General features: G+C 40.9%; 1 protein-coding gene across 2 annotated transcripts; it reads left to right on the top strand.

Moving 5' to 3' along the window:
- The first annotated feature begins 1,258 nt into the window (after window positions 1-1,258).
- On the top strand, window positions 1,259-15,604 carry LOC127425431 (zinc finger TRAF-type-containing protein 1-like). 2 transcript variants are annotated; one of them, XM_051671448.1, is made up of 5 exons: window positions 1,259-2,225; window positions 9,329-9,567; window positions 9,862-10,073; window positions 12,514-12,622; window positions 12,851-13,801. In XM_051671448.1, exons 1-5 carry the CDS (start codon window positions 1,920-1,922, stop codon window positions 12,933-12,935), a joined length of 951 nt encoding a protein of 316 aa, XP_051527408.1. In that variant the 5' UTR covers window positions 1,259-1,919; the 3' UTR covers window positions 12,936-13,801. The 2 variants fall into 2 exon arrangements, with proteins under 2 accessions (XP_051527408.1, XP_051527407.1); XM_051671447.1 differs by lacking the exons at window positions 12,514-12,622; window positions 12,851-13,801 and adding an exon at window positions 13,809-15,604 and having other exon boundaries at window positions 1,267-1,707; window positions 1,800-2,225.
- The last annotated feature ends 1,779 nt before the right edge of the window (window positions 15,605-17,383 follow it).

The raw sequence follows: 17,383 nt of genomic DNA, 5'->3' as shown, positions 1-17,383 counted from the left end.
CTGTATTTTAGGCGATGGGGCGGTCATCAATATAGGGAATAAACACATAAAAAATTGGGTCCTAACCAGTGTTATGATCGGCAAACAGATTTTTTAAGGGGATGGAAGTCGGCTTGAGTGCCCTCATTTCAAGAGTGGTGCACGGAGACGGGGAGGGTGGCGGATTTCGAGGAAGTGTGAACTTGGCTGGGGAACTTGGATTCATTTGATGGGAAATGGGGCAGCTATTTGGCATTCCTGGAAGGCTCTCGTGAGGGGCAGTGGAGAGATAAGTATAGTTTTAAATATGTGTGATTTACATATATATAAATATATATATATATATTGTGTGTGTGTGTGAGTGTGTTTACTCCTGTGTGACCACAGGGATGTTTGTTGAGGGTCACGGTGGGGTTGGGGATTGGGAGGGGTAATAGTGGGGGAGATACTGATTTTGTGAATATATGTTTTGCTTTTCTTTGTTAACTGTATGAATCAATAAAAAATGTTAATCAGAAAAAAAAAAAAAAAAAAAAAACATTCTAAAAACCCATTGGAAAATCCAGAGGGAACCCATGGCGAATGCTCTTCTGGGTTACTGGACTACAAGCTGAACAGCTTTATTCCATTCAATAGCCTGTCAAAAAAATTAAGTTTTTTATTATCATTATTTATTCATTTTTATTGCCAAAAACAAAGTATACAACAGTATCCAAAAATATACAAGTTTATACACAAAAAAGACAGTGTACAAGGAAGTCCTTCAATTATCAAATATTCTATATTTATGAAAAATACTGCAAGTCTTCCTTGCTTTTTTATTAACAATGTTCTCCAAACAGGTGCTATAGTCCTTGGTCTCCTGGACGAAGTGAATAAATAAATAAATAAATAAATAAAAATAAAAGTTATATGATGAATGACGTCTCAAGATGACGTTGCCATTTTGTCGCATATCAGGGGAGTAAGGGGTTTTTGCCTAGGGTGTGAGTGCTGCCTACCTTTCTCTCTTTTTTATGATGTGATTGCCATAACAATAATACGGCGTAATAACACAATAAAATATAAAACAAATCTATTTAACAAATCCTAGCATCACGCTATGCAGATCACCTACATTTTTGGTCACCTTTCTAATATAACAGCTTCTGCCATGACCCGCAGGAGGCCGATGCGCATGCGCACCGAATAGCTCTTTAAATATCCCCAGTCATCTAATGAAGCACAACATTTGTTGCAGCCAATCAGGCAGGCGGAAAGAGACGGGCTGGGCGGCCATTACTGATACTGGCAAAGTATTCACGGACCGCCCTACAACGGATGACAGTATTCGCCTGTTCTTCAGCTTTTTCGGAGTAAACAGATTTCGGATAGGCAGAATCAGGAAGGGACAAGCGGACAGGAGGAGAGGAGGAGACAGGGACAGGAAAAAACAAAGATGGCAGTGTAGATTAAGGGACGGACTATCGATGAGACTGCATCAAACGGATAACTTTCTGGTTTTCGGGCGAATCCGGATCGTGTCGTAGTGGTTCGGTTTTGTTCGGGAGGTGGACCGGATGCGATCCCGGCCGGGTACAGAAGAGTCGCCGTGCGCGTGCTGTCACGGCGAATAACGGCTCTAAGCAACAGCCTGTTGTTTTGTTGAGGCTTAGGAAAGCCTTTTTTCTGTCTCTTTATAAGCTGTGAGCGAAAGCTAACCTGTGATATATCCCAAAAAAATATCAGGTCAAACTGATCCCCTAATCTAGAATAATATTACCCGAAAATAATCTATTTGATTTGAGTGTTTACAACTGAATGCATTGTTGGTTCCTCAGATCCCCCATCCTTACAGGCCAAAATAGCTTGGAAAAAACTGGAAGTCTCACTGACAATCAGCGAATCCTGTGCTCGAACAGCCCAAGAATCCCCCTCTGACACATTTGGATCGGCCTTGGATGTCTTCGATGGAAGAGAGGATGGAATTAGGCGTCGCAGCCGCCCCGGGCTCCTCGTCTGCGGGTCTGGGTGTCGGTTCGGTGGGGGGCGCCTTGGATGCAGGTCCGGGAAGCGCAGGACTGGCAGGGATTCAAGAGGAGTCTGTCGTGAGGAGAGACGGTTCAGGTACCGAGGCCGACCCGGACGCGCCGCCCAAGAAACGCGTGAGACATCTGGAAGGTGAAGCGGGGAAGCTCGAGGAGCGGCTGTACTCTGTGTTGTGCTGCACGGTGTGTCTGGACCTGCCTAAAGCCTCTGTGTACCAGGTAAACAAGCACAATGTCATAATGGAGTTCACACTTTTTAGGTATGCAGAGATCAAAACATGCACGGCTGTGATCCCCTTGCAATGCATCAGATTTGGCCCAGGTATGTAGGTACAGCCTGTAATAATAGATATGAGGGGCGTTCAGTATAATTGCTCAAGTGTTTAGGATATCTGTCATTGTGATTATTTACTTTTGACCTATTTGAATGTCTGATAAAATGCGACAACTGGAGAACTGTGACGCACCCTTTTACACATTCGCCAAAACCCACAGCATCCTCCTGTAGCTTTTTTTTTTAAATATTCTTTTTGACCTTGTTTACTAGTATTATTTAAGGTTTAAGTGGTTATACACAGAAGCTTAATATGATACTGACCTAAGCAGCTGTTTTTTGCCTTCAAAGGCAAACATGACAATCAGGGTGGTCACATGTTCGGTTTAACCCAATCACTGCTGATCTCTTGTAGTCACCCCTCCCCCAAATACACTGCCTGGCCAAAAAGAAAAAAAAAAAGTGGCATACTCTAATATTTTGTTGGACTGCCTTCAGCTATGATTACAGTGCGCATTCATTTTGGCATTTTTCGATAACCTTATGCATCATCGCAACATTCATTCCCCCAGAGTTGCATTCATTTTTGGCCGAGATACTTGTAATGATGAGGGTGAGTCAAACCACTCCGTAAAGTTTTCTCCAGCACATCCCAAAAACTTTCAATTGGATTAAGGTCAGGACTCTGTGGTGGCCAGTTCATGTGTGAAAATGGTTCCTCATGCTCCTTGAACCACTCTTTCACAATTTGAGCTCGATGAATCTGGGCATTGTCATCCTGGAATATGCCCGTGCCATCAGGGAAGAAAAAATCCATTGATGGGATAACCTGGTCATTCAGTACATTCAGGTAGTCAGCTGACTTCATTTTATTGCTGCATAACGTTCCTGAACCTAGACCTGACCAATTGAAGCAACCCCATATCATAACACTTGTACAGTGGGCACTATGCATGACGGGTGCATCACTTCATGCACTTCCCTTCTTAACCTGACACACCCATCACTTTGGAATAGAGTAAATCTGGACTCATCAGAGCTCGTGACCTTTTTCCGTTGCTCCACAGTCCAATCTTTACGCTCCCTAGAAAATTGAAGTTTTTTTTTTCTAATTAGCCTCACTAACAAGTGAATTTCTTGTGGCCACATAGCTGTTTAGTCCTCGTCACATTGTGTGTGTGAAAATGCTCTTTCACTATTAAACATAGCCGTGAGATCTACTGTAGATTTTTTTTGCGATGTGAATTCAAGCGTTTTAGTGATCTCTGATCACGATCATTCAATATTCACATTTCTTCCTCTAAGCTGACGGTTCACCACTATACTTCTAGTTTTTAATAATGCGTTTGACAGTTCTTAATCCAATTACAGTGATTTCAGCAATCTCCGTAGTTGTTTTCTTTGCTTGATGCAGGCCAATAATTTGCCTCTTCTGAAACACAGTAACATCTTTTCCACGACCACAGGATACGTCTTCCGACATGGTTGTTTAAAAAATGAGAAGCTACACACTGCATCAGTTAGGGTTAAAAGAATTGATGCTAGCTGAAACATATTAATCACTGCAATAATGATCCAATCATAAGCTCTTTATTTATATATATATATATATATATATATATATATATATATATATATATATCCCCTTTTCTCCCAATTTGGAATGCCCAATTCCCACTACTTAGTAGGTCCTCGTGGTGGTGCGGTTACTCACCTCAATCCGGGTGGTGGAGGACAAGTCTCAGTTGCCTCCGTTTCTGAGAGAGTCAATCCGCGCTTATCACGTGGCTTGTTGTGCATGACACCGTGGAGACTCCCCAGCATGTGGAGGTTCATGCTACTCTCCGCGATCCACGCGTAACTTACCACGCGCCCCATTGAGAGCGAGAACCACTAATCGCGGCCACGAGGAGGTTACCCCATGTGACTCTACCCTCCCTAGCAACCGGGCCAATTTGGTTGCTTAGGAGACCTGGCTGGAGTCACTCAGCACACCCTGGATTCGAACTCGCCACTCCAGGGGTGGTAGTCAACGTCTTTACTCACTGAGCTACCCAGGCCCCCTCAGTCATAAGCTCTTAAGTATCTAATTTTTTTTTAAATCCAAAGGGCGATTTGGCCAGGCAGTGTATGTACCCTGTTTAATCCCGCTGAAGGCACAGCCTGTAAACCAGCTGTAAAAGAACTTCCTTTTGACACTTTCTCATGTTTGATCACAACTTTTGATGTTTAGGTCTGCCTCACCTCATTTAAGTGTTCCTTTATAACTTTATAAGGCCCTAAATGATTTTATATTATTTGCTGTCAGCAGTCTTTTGCCTCATACACCTAAATCCACAACTTTGTTCCAGGGATTCTCTATGTGACGATTGCTAGATTGTTGAAATCCAGAGAAGAAATATGACATATGCTAATGACACAGAGCATGATAGAACCAATGGAAAAAAAAGACATCCGTGGTTACTTTTCTAGTGAACACTGACATCCTCTCACACTGACCAATGAAAGTAGCATGAGATTCAGGCAGAATGTCACACCACATACAATGTAATCTGTTTATCACCGAATGGGGGTTTGAATCCCATCAAATACAACTAACATTTACAAGTACTGAAGCAAAACAAACAAGTCAGGAAGAACTACACTCACTGAGCACTTTATTGGGAACACCTGTACACCTACTTATTCATGTGATTTTATTATTATTATTTAAATCAGCCAATCGTGTGGCAGCAGTGGAATGTATAAAATCAGGCAGATACGGGTCAGGCACTTCAGTTAATGTTCAGATCAACCATCAGAATGGGGAAAAATTTGGTTGTTGGTGCCAGACGGGCTGGTTTGAGTATTTATGTAACTGCTGATCTCCTGGAATGTTCACGCACAAAAGTCTCTAGAGTTTACTCAGGTTCATCTGGTATTACGATGGGTCTCGGGTGACCCGAACACATGTGGTCAGGTGAGATACATGGCTGTTTACACCTGGTCTTTTAAATGCATCTCCTGTGACCACTTGTGTTCGGATTTGGAGGGGAGGGTCTCTGTTTCATGATGACACATCAATCAGTATGTCAGTGTGTTACTACATGATATTAAAGCAAGACAAAGTCTGAAAAGACAAAGAAAGTGCGAAAATAAATAAATAAATAAATGTGCACTGTTTCTCCTAGATGCAGTTGAAATTTAATCTAAGCACAAATGCAACATGACAAGCAGAATTATCATTATTTTAGTGGATTACCTGCATTAAAGGAGCTTCAGGTGTCGTGCTTGTCATCTGTGTTGATATCAGAGACACTAAAGAAGATCCGTGAAGCTCTCGTGATTGTGTATGTATCCACTTTTTTTCAGATCGGACGGTTATTTCCTTTTAAAGCCAATGGTAAACTGCAAAGTTTAAGCTCTTGTTTTAGCGCAGTGGTTGATTGACAGGTGAGGGGTGGTGCTTCGCTGCGGCCGGGATGCGTACAGGAAGGATTAGTGTTTACACCTCAAATGGATGTGGACACATGCGTTTTTGACCACATTCATATGTGGTTTCTGTGATCCGATCACAAACCGATTTAGACCCCGTTTAGACCTTTATTTAGGGCTGACCACATCTTAATACCAGGTGGAAACAGGGCCTCAGAATGGTGCCAAAAACATTCAGTGAGCAGCAGTTCTGCTGATGGAAACGCCTTGTTGATGAGAGAGGTCACCGGAGAGTGGCCAGACTGGTTCGAGCTGACAGAATGCTATGGTAACTCAGATAACCACTCTGTTCAATTGTAGTGAGCAGAATAGCATCTCAAAATGTACAACACTTCGAACCTTGAGGCGGTTGAGCTACACCAGCAGAAAACCACATCTGGCGCTTTATTAGGAACATAGTGTTCCTAATAAAGTGCTCGGTGAGTGTAAATAATTTCCTAACTGAATTAATCACACACAGATTCAACAGAGGATCTTATCTCCTATGATCGAGATCAGTTTGGTGAATTAGTAAACCAGTAACAGAATTATTCAAAAGATTAGTTAAACTAATCTTTAAATCAGTACCATTCAACATATTTTTAACATCAGGAACTTATTTTTTCATCACAATTAATGAATAATGAATTAGCTTTGTTCATCATTTAAACATACATTAATAGTTTTATGTAGTAAGTCATTTATAAGCATGTTATAACTGGCTTATAACATTTATTTGTGACAGCTAAATTTCTTTGTTTAGGTGCATAAGGTGTACTCATTCTTACATTTGTAATGTGCTTTTATCTCACTTACAGACAGTGCTGGTAGATTACTTCTGAATTGTAATCAGGTACTGTTTAAAAATTACATTACAAAAGTTGCAATCAGTAAAGTAATCTTGCAGATTATATTTTTGAGGTAATATAATCCGATTACTTTTGGATTACTTCCAACCAAACTCTTTTATTTGATGTTACTTGCATTTGAGTAGGATAATCTTGTACCATTTTAACAAAAAAATACAAAGAAGAAAAATATATTCCATTCTTTATTGCTAACAAAAAGAGCCTCACAAAAACAGTTCCTTATGACTTTGTCTACGTTTACATGCAGCCTCATAATACGATTACAATGCAATTAAGGCAATACTGCGATTAAACTGTTGCTAATGTAAACAGAATATTGCGATTATGCTAAAAATCAGAGTAGTGATAATCGCAGTAAGATATGTGGAGTACTCCTATTTTAATCGCTTTATACAAGCATGTAAATGCTTTAATCGCATTACTTCCACTCTGACCAAAGTGCGCCTGGGCCAGTGCTGCAGATGGATGATGTCAACTCGAGCACAGGTTTCGAAAACATCACGAAACGATAGAAGCTGCACTTCTCGGCTTCACATGAAATGGCAGTTTCTTGCATTGTTTTCCAGCAGTGGTGCTCCCCCGTTGCAGAATCTACAGCCCCACGGCAAAAAAATTATAAAATATATATATTCTAGAGTTGCAGTCTGAATTGAATGTTGGTGAGATAAAAAGACCACATACCGCAAAATAATGGCCAGGAAACACGTCTTTTAAATGAGTTTGTCCATGGGGGCAGAACACAACATCCAGCGTGTATTCCGATTCACAAACAAATGACTCTTATGAATGATTATTTTCAGTGAATCAAAACAGACAGGGCAATCAGTGTAGTTCGACAAACAAATGACTCTAATGAACAGATTCTTTTTAGTGAATGAAAAACAGACAGTGTATCCGGTGTAGTCAAAAATGACTCTTAATAAATCGTTCAAAAAGACTCACAAACTGACAAATTTTCCTTATGCCAAGTACTTGAAGATACATATTAGCAACAAGATGTTTTTTGTAATAATTATTAATTTATAATAAAGCATTAAAACAACACATTTTGGGGGCCTGGGTTGCTCAGCGAGTATTGACACTGACTACCACCCCTGGAGTGGTGAATTCGAATCCAGGGTGTGCAGAGTGACTTCAGCCAAGTCTCTTAAGCAGCCAAATTGGCCCGGCTGCTAGGGAGGGTAGATTCACATGGGGTAACTTCCTCGTGCTCACGATTAGTGGATCACAGAGAGTAGCATGAACCTCCACATGCGGAGTCTCCACGATGTCATCCACAACGAGCCACGTGATAAAATGCGCGGATTGACGGTCTCAGAAGCGGAGGCAACTGAGGCTTGTCCTCCGCCACCCAGATTGAGGTGAGTAACCGCGCCACCACGAGGACCTGCTAAGTAGTGGGAATTTGGGAGAAAAGGGGATAAAAAAATAAAAATAAAAAAATAAAATAAACAAAACATCAAAATTTTCATCGAATAATCATGTTATTGGCAAGTTGCTTGTAAACGGGATTGAAGAGATTTACCCAAATCATGTAAACATCTTAATCTAATTATTCCTTATACCCTGATTATTGCAATATTCAGAGTATTGGTGTACATGTAAATGTAGCCAGTGTCTAAAAGTCCATTAAACATTACATTGAGACAACAAGATCATTTTAAGTGCATAAAACAATTGCAACATTACGAACATTAATGAACATAAAATCAACATGAAATTAGTGGAAATGAATGATCATAAAATCAAAAGCAATTGTGTTTAGGTCAAAGCTTTAATCTTAAAACACTGAAACACTTACATTTAACCATTATTGCTTACTGATAGTCCATCACCTATTCCAAAGCTAAGGTATAAGATAATTTCTTTTGAAAAACAGAGTATTTTAAAACAGCAGAGTTCCACCGAATCACATAAGGAACAACGAGTGTTCATGTCAAGTTTCATGCAGTGGAAAATTTGACGTTGAATCCTTTGCAGTTGACAGAATATTAACCTTTGGAAGGCAGAGTTTACATTGCACAGTAATGTTTTTGTCCCGAGTCACCTTAAAAGTGAAATTATCTCTGTATATCCAGTGGTCAAATGCTGATTTAGACCTGGCTGATGATGAGTATCATGTCTGTGTGTAATTATACAATCCTCCCCCTCTCCCTCTCTTCTGAAAACACTCAAAGAGTTTTTGAATGTGTATCATAGGTAGGCTGATTTAGAGTAAAAAAAGAAAAAGATTTAAAAATGAGAAGAATTACTGTGATCAATAAATTTTAAACAATTGTTTATGTCATTGCCTAATTAACATAAAAAGTAAATAGTCTGATTGAGAATTTTTAAATGTAATTTAATCCAATTAAAAGTACTTGATTTTTGTAATCTGTTTACATAATCCAGATTACATGTAATCTGTTACAACCCAGAACTGTTTACAGAGCATGAAATTGCAGGCTTTTATACAGACTTCTAAAAATAGAACTTACTGCCTTTTACTACAGACATTGAAATTAAGGTTACTTACTCGCATATCCCCTAAATCTTTCAGGAAAGTACTAGGCAGGATCACTCAAGTAAAACAGGGGAAATTCCATCCTAAATCCTGTAACAAGAACAGTACATTTACTCAAACAGCACTCTTTGAGAAGAAAACATTACATTGTGCTTATCAGAAGAAAAAGTTTCAGCTCTGCCCTCTGTGCTATGGACTGAAATCATTTGCTCTCATTTCACAGTGTACAAATGGGCACCTGATGTGCGCTGGCTGTTTTATCCACCTGCTTGCTGACGCTCGTCTAAAAGAGGAGCAGGCTACGTGTCCTAACTGCCGCTGTGAGATCAGTAAGAGTCTGTGTTGCAGGAACCTGGCGGTGGAGAAAGCCGTTAGCGAACTGCCCTCTGAGTGCAGCTACTGCCTCAAACAGTTCCCTCGCTCCAACCTAGACCGCCATCAAACAGAGGAGTGCCAGGACAGGTACTGGGAAAAAAAAAACTGACACCTGAATGAAAGTGCTAAACAAAGATTGTGCACAAAACACATGCAAACTCATAGTCCCATTTTAATGGACACACAAGTATAGATGCTGAGCTAGGACTAATACACATCACACACATTTACTTGCCAGCTTCAAATTTTGCTTACTCTTATTCACATAAGCTTGCACACTGAAATACTGTGCAAAATATTTACATATTTGGTACTATATCTGCTAGTGATGAATTTGGTTGGTCATTTTCTTTCATTATTTCTGATTTGTTCTGGAAATAGAGTGACACATTGTAAGTACAAGCGGATTGGCTGCCCATGGCAGGGGCCTTTCCATGAGCTTAGTGCTCATGAGGCAGAGTGCTCCCACCCCTCTAAGACTGGCATGGAGTTGATGGGTATACTGGACGAGATGGACCATAGCCATCGCAGAGAGCTACAGCTCTACAACAGCATATTTAGCCTGCTGTGCTTTGAGAAGATTGGTTTTACAGGTATACACACTTAAAAAAAAAAAAAAAAAAAAAAAAAAAAAAACTGAAATCTTGTTTAAGTATTTAGACCCTTTACTTTGACTCTATAAATGGAGCTCAACTTATTTAATTTCTTGTGCTCATCTTTGTTATGACTCTAGAACCTGGTGATGTTGTACGCCTACAAGAAAATTACTCGATCACACATGATTTAGAAAATAAAAGTCTATGGAAGTGCATGGTAGAGCAAAAACCAAGCCATGAGCCCAAATAATGCTTTGTAGAGCTTTTAGGTAGGATCTTGTGAGTAAATGCATTTATAAAAGGGTACAAAAAAGCACCAATACACTAAAGGTATCCAGGTGCACAGTGGCCCCTATACTTGTCAAATGGAAAAAGTTTGGAATAACAATGGGGCCGTTTCTGCGGCAAATGTTTTTTTTTTTTTTTTTTTTTGCTCTCCCCAATTTGGAATGCCCAATTCCCAATGCACTCTAAGTCCTCGTGGTGGCATAGTGACTCGCCTCAATCCAGGTGGTAAGGATGAATCTCAGTTGCCTCCGCGCCTGAGACCGTCAATCCGCGCATCTTATCACATGGCTTGTTGAGCGCACTACCGCAGAGACATAGCTCCTGTGGAGGCTTCACGCTGTTCTCCATGGCATCCACGCACAACTCACCATGCGCCCCACCAAGAGCGAACCACATTATAGCAACCACGAGGAGGTTACCCCATGTGACTCTACCATCCCTAGCAACCGGGCCAATTTGGTTGCTTGGGAGACCTGGCTGGAGTCACTCAGCACACCCTGGATTCGAATTTGCGACTCCAGGGGTGGTAGTCAGCGTCTTTACTCGCTGAGCTACCCAGGCCCCCCCACCAAACACGTTTTTGTCCATTTCACTAAACATGTTTTTGTCTGTTTCAGTTGTTTGTCTATGTGAACATGAGGTTGATAGACGCTTTTGACCTTGATGTTTGATGACGTGATATTGTCATTCTGTTCTATTCATTGTGCTGCATCTATTTTTTGTAACGCAAGAATGTTTTCATTTTGAACGGCACCTAAATGCTGAAACATATTGTATGTAAGTATGTGAATGCAGACACTTCTAGCTACTACTCGATTTTGTGCGTTGTTGTGCTCCATAATATGTCAGACCGCAATTCAAAACACAATTCAAGTACTCGTTGCAGTCTCAACGTTGCCGCAAGGGTTGCTATAGCGGACATTTGTGTGAACTGTCTGCTTCTACAGTGAGTTTTCTCTTTCAAGTCAACTACTGTCATGATGGAGCAACATTTTGAAGGAAATGTTGCTGAGCAATAGAGGTGTGAATCTTCACTGGCCTCATGATTCGATTACGATTCAAAGGGTAATGATCGGATTACAAAACGATTCTCAATGCATCATGATGCATCACAATGGATCTTGTCCTCCAATTTTATTTTTCAGTTAGCTTTTCATTTAACAGCTGTTTTAAAAACTCATAACAAGTCACAATACAAAAACTGGCCCTTTACATTCAGTATGAGTGAGCTGTTAACAAAGGAGAAATAAACGGTTCTTTAGTTTAGTAGAGTATCACAATTTTTCAGTAAAGCGGTTTAAATAGTAGATTTGTTGCTTCTGAAGTTTATCAAGCATCTCAAATGCGCTGTCCCATCAGTTTACTCTTCAACTACAAGTCTCAGATCGCACGACCCCGTTGCAAATGCTACGATGGATTTCAAACCCAAGTCGTCATGTGTGCGCACTGTCCCGACGAGCGAGAGACCAGCAATAAGCAAAAGTCAGTGAAATGGAGAGAGCGCAAGAGGAGAGAAAGGCATTGGGAAGCAGGAGATAAAAAAATAAAATAAAATAAAAAAAATAAAACATCACCCACGTCTCATTATTTTCTGAAGCTTGTTTATCAGGTCTCTGCAAATCAGTGCTTTTATGTTGTTTGTTGATATGTTATCACGAATAAACTCTCCTGTTGCTATGTGCGTGGGTTTGTGAATGAATTTCAGGATCGTAGTTTCATTCAGGCACGAATGGTCGTGTGGTTGATACACCTTGTCTGCAAACAGTCGTGTTTGTACGCTTGCCTTTAGTATATGTGTGTCTAACGCACATATTTGTTTCTAGCATGTCACCCTGTCACTGGTGCGTGCCACTGCACTGCAGTGATTTAAAATTAACTCAGAATCGATTTAGAATCGTTTGAGAAAGAATTGCAATGCATCAATGAATTGAATTTTCCTCCCACCCCTACAGCAAGTAAGTTAAAGTCAGTATACACTGGCGGCCAAAAGTTTGGAACAATGTACAGATTTTGCTCTTATGGAAAGAAATTGGTACTTTTATTCACCAAAGTGGCATTCAACTGATCATAATGTATAGTCAGGACATTAATAACATGAAAATTTACTATTACAATTCTTTTTTTTTTTTTTTTTTTTTTTTTTTTTCAGAACTTCTTAAACTGCTTCAAAGAGTTCTCATCAAAAAATCCTCAACATGCAGCAATGACAGCTTTGCAGATTCTTGGCATTCTAGCTGTCAGTTTGTCCAGATACTCAGGTGACATTTCACCCCACACTTCCTGTAGCACTTGCCATAGATGTGGCTGTCTTGTAACTTCTCACGCAACTTACAGTCTAGCTGATTCCAAAAAAGCTCAATGGGGTTAAGATCCATAACACACTTTTCCAGTTATCTGTTGTCCAATGTCATTTTCTTTGCCCACTCTAACCTTTTCTTTTAGTTTTTCTGTTTAAAAAGTGGCTTTTTCTTTGCAATTCTTTCCAGAAGGCCTGCACCCCTGAGTCTTCTCTTTACTGTTGTACATGAAACTGGTGTTGAGCGGGTAGAATTCAATGAAGCTGTCAGCTGAGGACATGTGAGGTGTCTATTTCTCAAACTAGAGACTCTGATGTACTTATTCTCTTGTTTAGTTGTACATCTGGCCTTCCACATCTCTTTTCGTCCTTGTTAGAGCCAGTTGACCTTAGTCTTTGAAGACTGTAGTGTACACCTTTGTATGAAATCTTCAGTTTTTTTGGCAATTTCAACCATTGTATAGCCTTCATTCCTCAAAACAATGATTGACTGACAAGTTTCTAGAGAAAGCTGTTTCTTTTTTGCCATTTTTGACCTAATATTGACCTTAAGACATGCCAGTCTGTTGCATAGAGTGGCAACTCAAACACAATGTTAAGCTTCATTTAATGAACCAAATATCTTTCAGCTGTGTTTGATATAATGGCAAGTGATTTTCTAGTACCAAATTAGCAATTTAGCATGATTACTCAAGGATAAGGTGTTGAAGTGATGGCTGCTGGAAATGGGGCCTGTCTAGATTTGATCAAAAATGACTTTTTTCAAATAGTGATGGTGCTGTCTTTTACATCAGTAATGTCCTGACTATACTTTGTGATCAGCTGAATGCCACTTTGGTGAATTAAAATACCAATTTCCTTCCAAAAGAGCAAAATCTGTACATTATTCCAAACTTTTGGCCGCCAGTGTGTATATCACCATTTTGAGAACTGAGGTTTGTTTCCACCACAAGAACACACGTTAAGCATGTTTAGCCAGACCAAATGGTGCTTAACGGATTAAGAGAGCTGTACCAGGTTATTGTATCTCATCAATGGGAAAATAAAGTCTCTACCATAAAAAGTATGGAAAAAGTGACAGTACTTTCTGAAAGTGCTACATACTCTCAACAACATTTAATGTTTTTATACTCAATATCTCATTTCAGAAGTGCAGTTCCGGCCATACCGCACCGATGACTTTATCACGCGACTGTATTACGAGACACCACGCTTCACAGTGCTCAACCAAACATGGGTGCTGAAGGCGCGGGTCAACGACTCCGAACGCAATCCCAACCTGTCTTGCAAACGAACACTCTCCTTCCAGCTCATCCTGAAGAGCAAAGTGAACTCTGCACTGGAGTGCTCCTTCCTGCTGCTGAAGGGCCCGTACGATGATGTGAAAATCAAACCTGTCATCCAGCACCACGTCTTCTCCAACGATGCGAATGAAACCGAGTACGCTCTGCTGCCCATCAGCGACAGCGTGGAGTGCAACAAGCTGCTGGCTGCCAAAAACATCAACCTCCGCCTCTTCATCTTTCAGATCCAGAAATAGAGGCTTGAGATGATGGGACGGAAGAAATGGATCAGACAAGGGAGGGAGGGCATAGCATGAACAAAGAAGAGGAGATGGAGGCGAGACAAGCACCACGGAACCACAGATACCTCTACAGGAGCAAGAAAGGAGACGGATGAAGAAATACGGCCCATCAGTTCTGCAGTAGATTGTTTGTTTGTGTGTGAGTGTGTGTTGTTGCTGGTCAGCTTTCAGACCCTCTATGGCCAAAAAAATGCCTTTTTAATCCACAATCTCTCCCAATTCCCTGCTGATCTCTCATTGGCAGAGCAAAACAGGTCTGCATGGCCAACACAAAAGAGTCGGTGAATGTATTTGTGTGTTTCCTTGAGCCTGTTTGACAGTCAAGACCAATGATGAGTAATATCAGGAACGAGCCTGCTGTGTGCCTGAATGAGTGAGTGTACTTCTGTAACAGAGATAGGGACAGGTTTGTCAGAGGTGTAATACAGCCTATCATTCAGGCAATGTGTGTATCCACGCAGTGTTCTGTCCCGATCGAAACCTTACCCACACAGACACTGCAGCACAGAGGCTGCAAGCAACTGCTTTAAGTGTATTTTTGTATGTGAAGGTAGCCATTTTCATTGAAGTGCAGTAAGGCAGTTAGGCTGAATAAAATGGCTGCCAACCACATAACCTGAATGCGATTTTGCATGATTTTAGTTTTTCTCACTTTTAGTTGAGTAGCATTGTAGCCCTGTAATGTAACTTAAGTTTGACCTTATTAACACATTTATTTAAAAAAAAAAACAAAAAAAAATGTGAACCTTTTTTCCTCCTGTGATTTTTGTTTTTGTTTTGTTTTTTTCCCCCCTCTTATATCATGTGTCCTTTTTAACCCCCCAGCAGTTTGTGAACACAAAAGTACATTTCTCAAATTCTGATGTCATAATGCCATAAGCTAAGTCATCAATATTTATATTTATTGCTTTCATTTAACCTGCATTCATTAATGAGGTAACATAGACTTCACACTCTCCACAGTGATACTGGAAAGATCTGATTGTGAGCCACTGTTACAGATCCTTCCCATTATCCACCCCCCATACATACATACACACACACACACACACACACAATCTTCTTTTATACCTTCATTAAAAATGCACACATACAAACACAATCACACAGAGCTGGGGGTACACAAGAGCCAACAGGGGTAATTGGATCTCATTTCAGATAAACTGGGCTGTGACTTAACAGTTTAGACACTTGAATTATGAACGACAGAACAACAAACACAGTTGGGCTGATCAAGCAGAGATTCACTTCTGATTAGAGGAGTTTAGTTTAAAACTGTTTCTGCATTTAAAAGCTTTTAATTCTCACATTACACTCTGGCTGTATATGTGCCTTTCTATTAAAGCTCATTTAAACTTATGATACTGCATTTTGTAAACTTTCTTGACTGAGTTGACACTAATTATTTTACTCTAAGAAACTTGTGTTATTTACTGACAAAAGCTCAGTTATGCATGTTTAAAATAGCAATTTACAATATGTAGTTTATCAGAATCAGAATCAGCTTTATTGCCAAGTATGCTTACACATGCAAGGAATTTGTCTTGGTGACAGGAGCTTCCAGTGTACAACAATACAAAAACAGCTGCAAGACAGAGATAATAATAAAAAATAAAAAATAATTATACACATACGTTCAAAAAGGTAGTGGGCAGGGTGAGTGGGGTCCAGAGTGATTTTCCCAGCCTTTTTCCTCAATCTGGAAGTGTATAGTTCTTGAAGGGGGGGCAAGGGGCAACCAATAATCCTCTCAGCAGTCCGAACTGTCCTTTGTAGTCTTCTGATGTCTGATTTCATAGCTGAACCAAACCAGACAGTTATTGAAGTGCAGAGGACAGACTCAATGACTGCTGAGTAGAACTGTATCTGCAGCGCCTGTGGCAGGTTGAATTTCCTCAGTTGGCGAAGGAAGTACAACCTCTGCTGGGCCTTTTTCACAGTGGAGTCAATGTGTGTCTCCCACTTCAGGTCCTGTGAGATGGTAGTGCCCAGGAACCTGAATGATTCCACTACTGCCACAGTGCTGTTTAGAATGGTGAGGGGGGTCAGTGTTGGGGTGCTCCTCCTAAAGTCCACAATCATCTCCACCATTTTGAGCGTGTTCAGCTCAAGGTTGTTTTGACTGCACCAGACAGCCAGCTGTTCAACCTCACTTCTGTATACAGACTCATTGTCATCTCGGATGAGGCCGTTGACAGTGGTGTGATCTGCAAACTTCAGGAGCTTGACAGAGGGGTCCTTGGTGATGCAGTCGTTGGTGTAGAGGGAGAAGAGTAGTGGGGAGAGCACACATCCCTGGGGGGCACCAGTGCTGATTGTACAGGTGCTAGAAGTGAGCTTCCCCTGTCTCACAAGCTGCTGCCTGTCCGTCAGAAAGCTGGTAATCCACTGACAGAGAGACATGGGAACAGAGAGTTGGTGTAATTTATTCTGGAGTATAGCTGGGATGATGGTGTTGAAAGCTGAACTGAAGTCCACAAAAAGGATCCTTGCATATGCCCCTGGTCTGTCCAGATGTTGCAGGATATGATGCAATCCTATGTTGACTGCATCATTCACAGACCTGTTTGCTCGATAAGCAAATTGAAGAGGATCTAGAAAGGGTCCAGTGATGTTCTTCAGGTGGGCCAACACCAGTCTCTCAAATGATTTCATGACCACAGACGTCAGGGCGACACTTCTGTAGTCATTAAGTTCTGTGATTTTTGGTTTCTTTGGGACAGGAATAATGATTGAGCGTTTGAAGCAGCATGGGACTTCACACTGCTCCAGTGATCTATTGAAGATCTGTGTGAAGATGGGGGCCAGCTGGTTAGCACAGGATCGAAGACACGCTGGTGAGACGAAATCTGGGCCTGAAGCTTTCCTCGTCCTTTGTTTCCGAAAGACGCGGCTCACATCATCTTCACAGATCTTAAGTGCAGGTTGAGTAGCAGGAGGGGGGAGGAGGGGGGTTGGAGGAGGTGTTTGTGTGAAGTGAAGGTCAGAGTGGGTGTGGGGTGTGAGATTGGGCCTTTCAAATCTGCAGTAGAACACATTCAGGTCATCAGCCAGTTGTTGGTTCCCTACAGGGTTGGGGGTAGGAGTCCTGTAATTTGTGAGTTAACTTGTTTTTCAGCTTCTCAGAGTATCTTCTTT

This window comes from Myxocyprinus asiaticus, chromosome 34 (assembly GCF_019703515.2).
Source record: "Myxocyprinus asiaticus isolate MX2 ecotype Aquarium Trade chromosome 34, UBuf_Myxa_2, whole genome shotgun sequence".
Taxonomy (NCBI): Eukaryota; Metazoa; Chordata; class Actinopteri; order Cypriniformes; family Catostomidae; genus Myxocyprinus; species Myxocyprinus asiaticus.
This window is presented reverse-complemented; position numbering and strand designations above follow the sequence as displayed.

Coding starts and splice junctions, on each gene's coding strand:
- LOC127425431 (XM_051671447.1), top strand. CDS start 1,920: ATGTCTTCGATGGAAGAGAGGATGGAATTAGGCGTCGCAGCCGCCCCG. Junction 2,226..9,328: donor CTAAAGCCTCTGTGTACCAG/GTAAACAAGCAC, acceptor CTCATTTCACAG/TGTACAAATGGGCACCTGAT. Junction 10,074..13,808: donor TGAGAAGATTGGTTTTACAG/GTATACACACTT, acceptor ATCTCATTTCAG/AAGTGCAGTTCCGGCCATAC.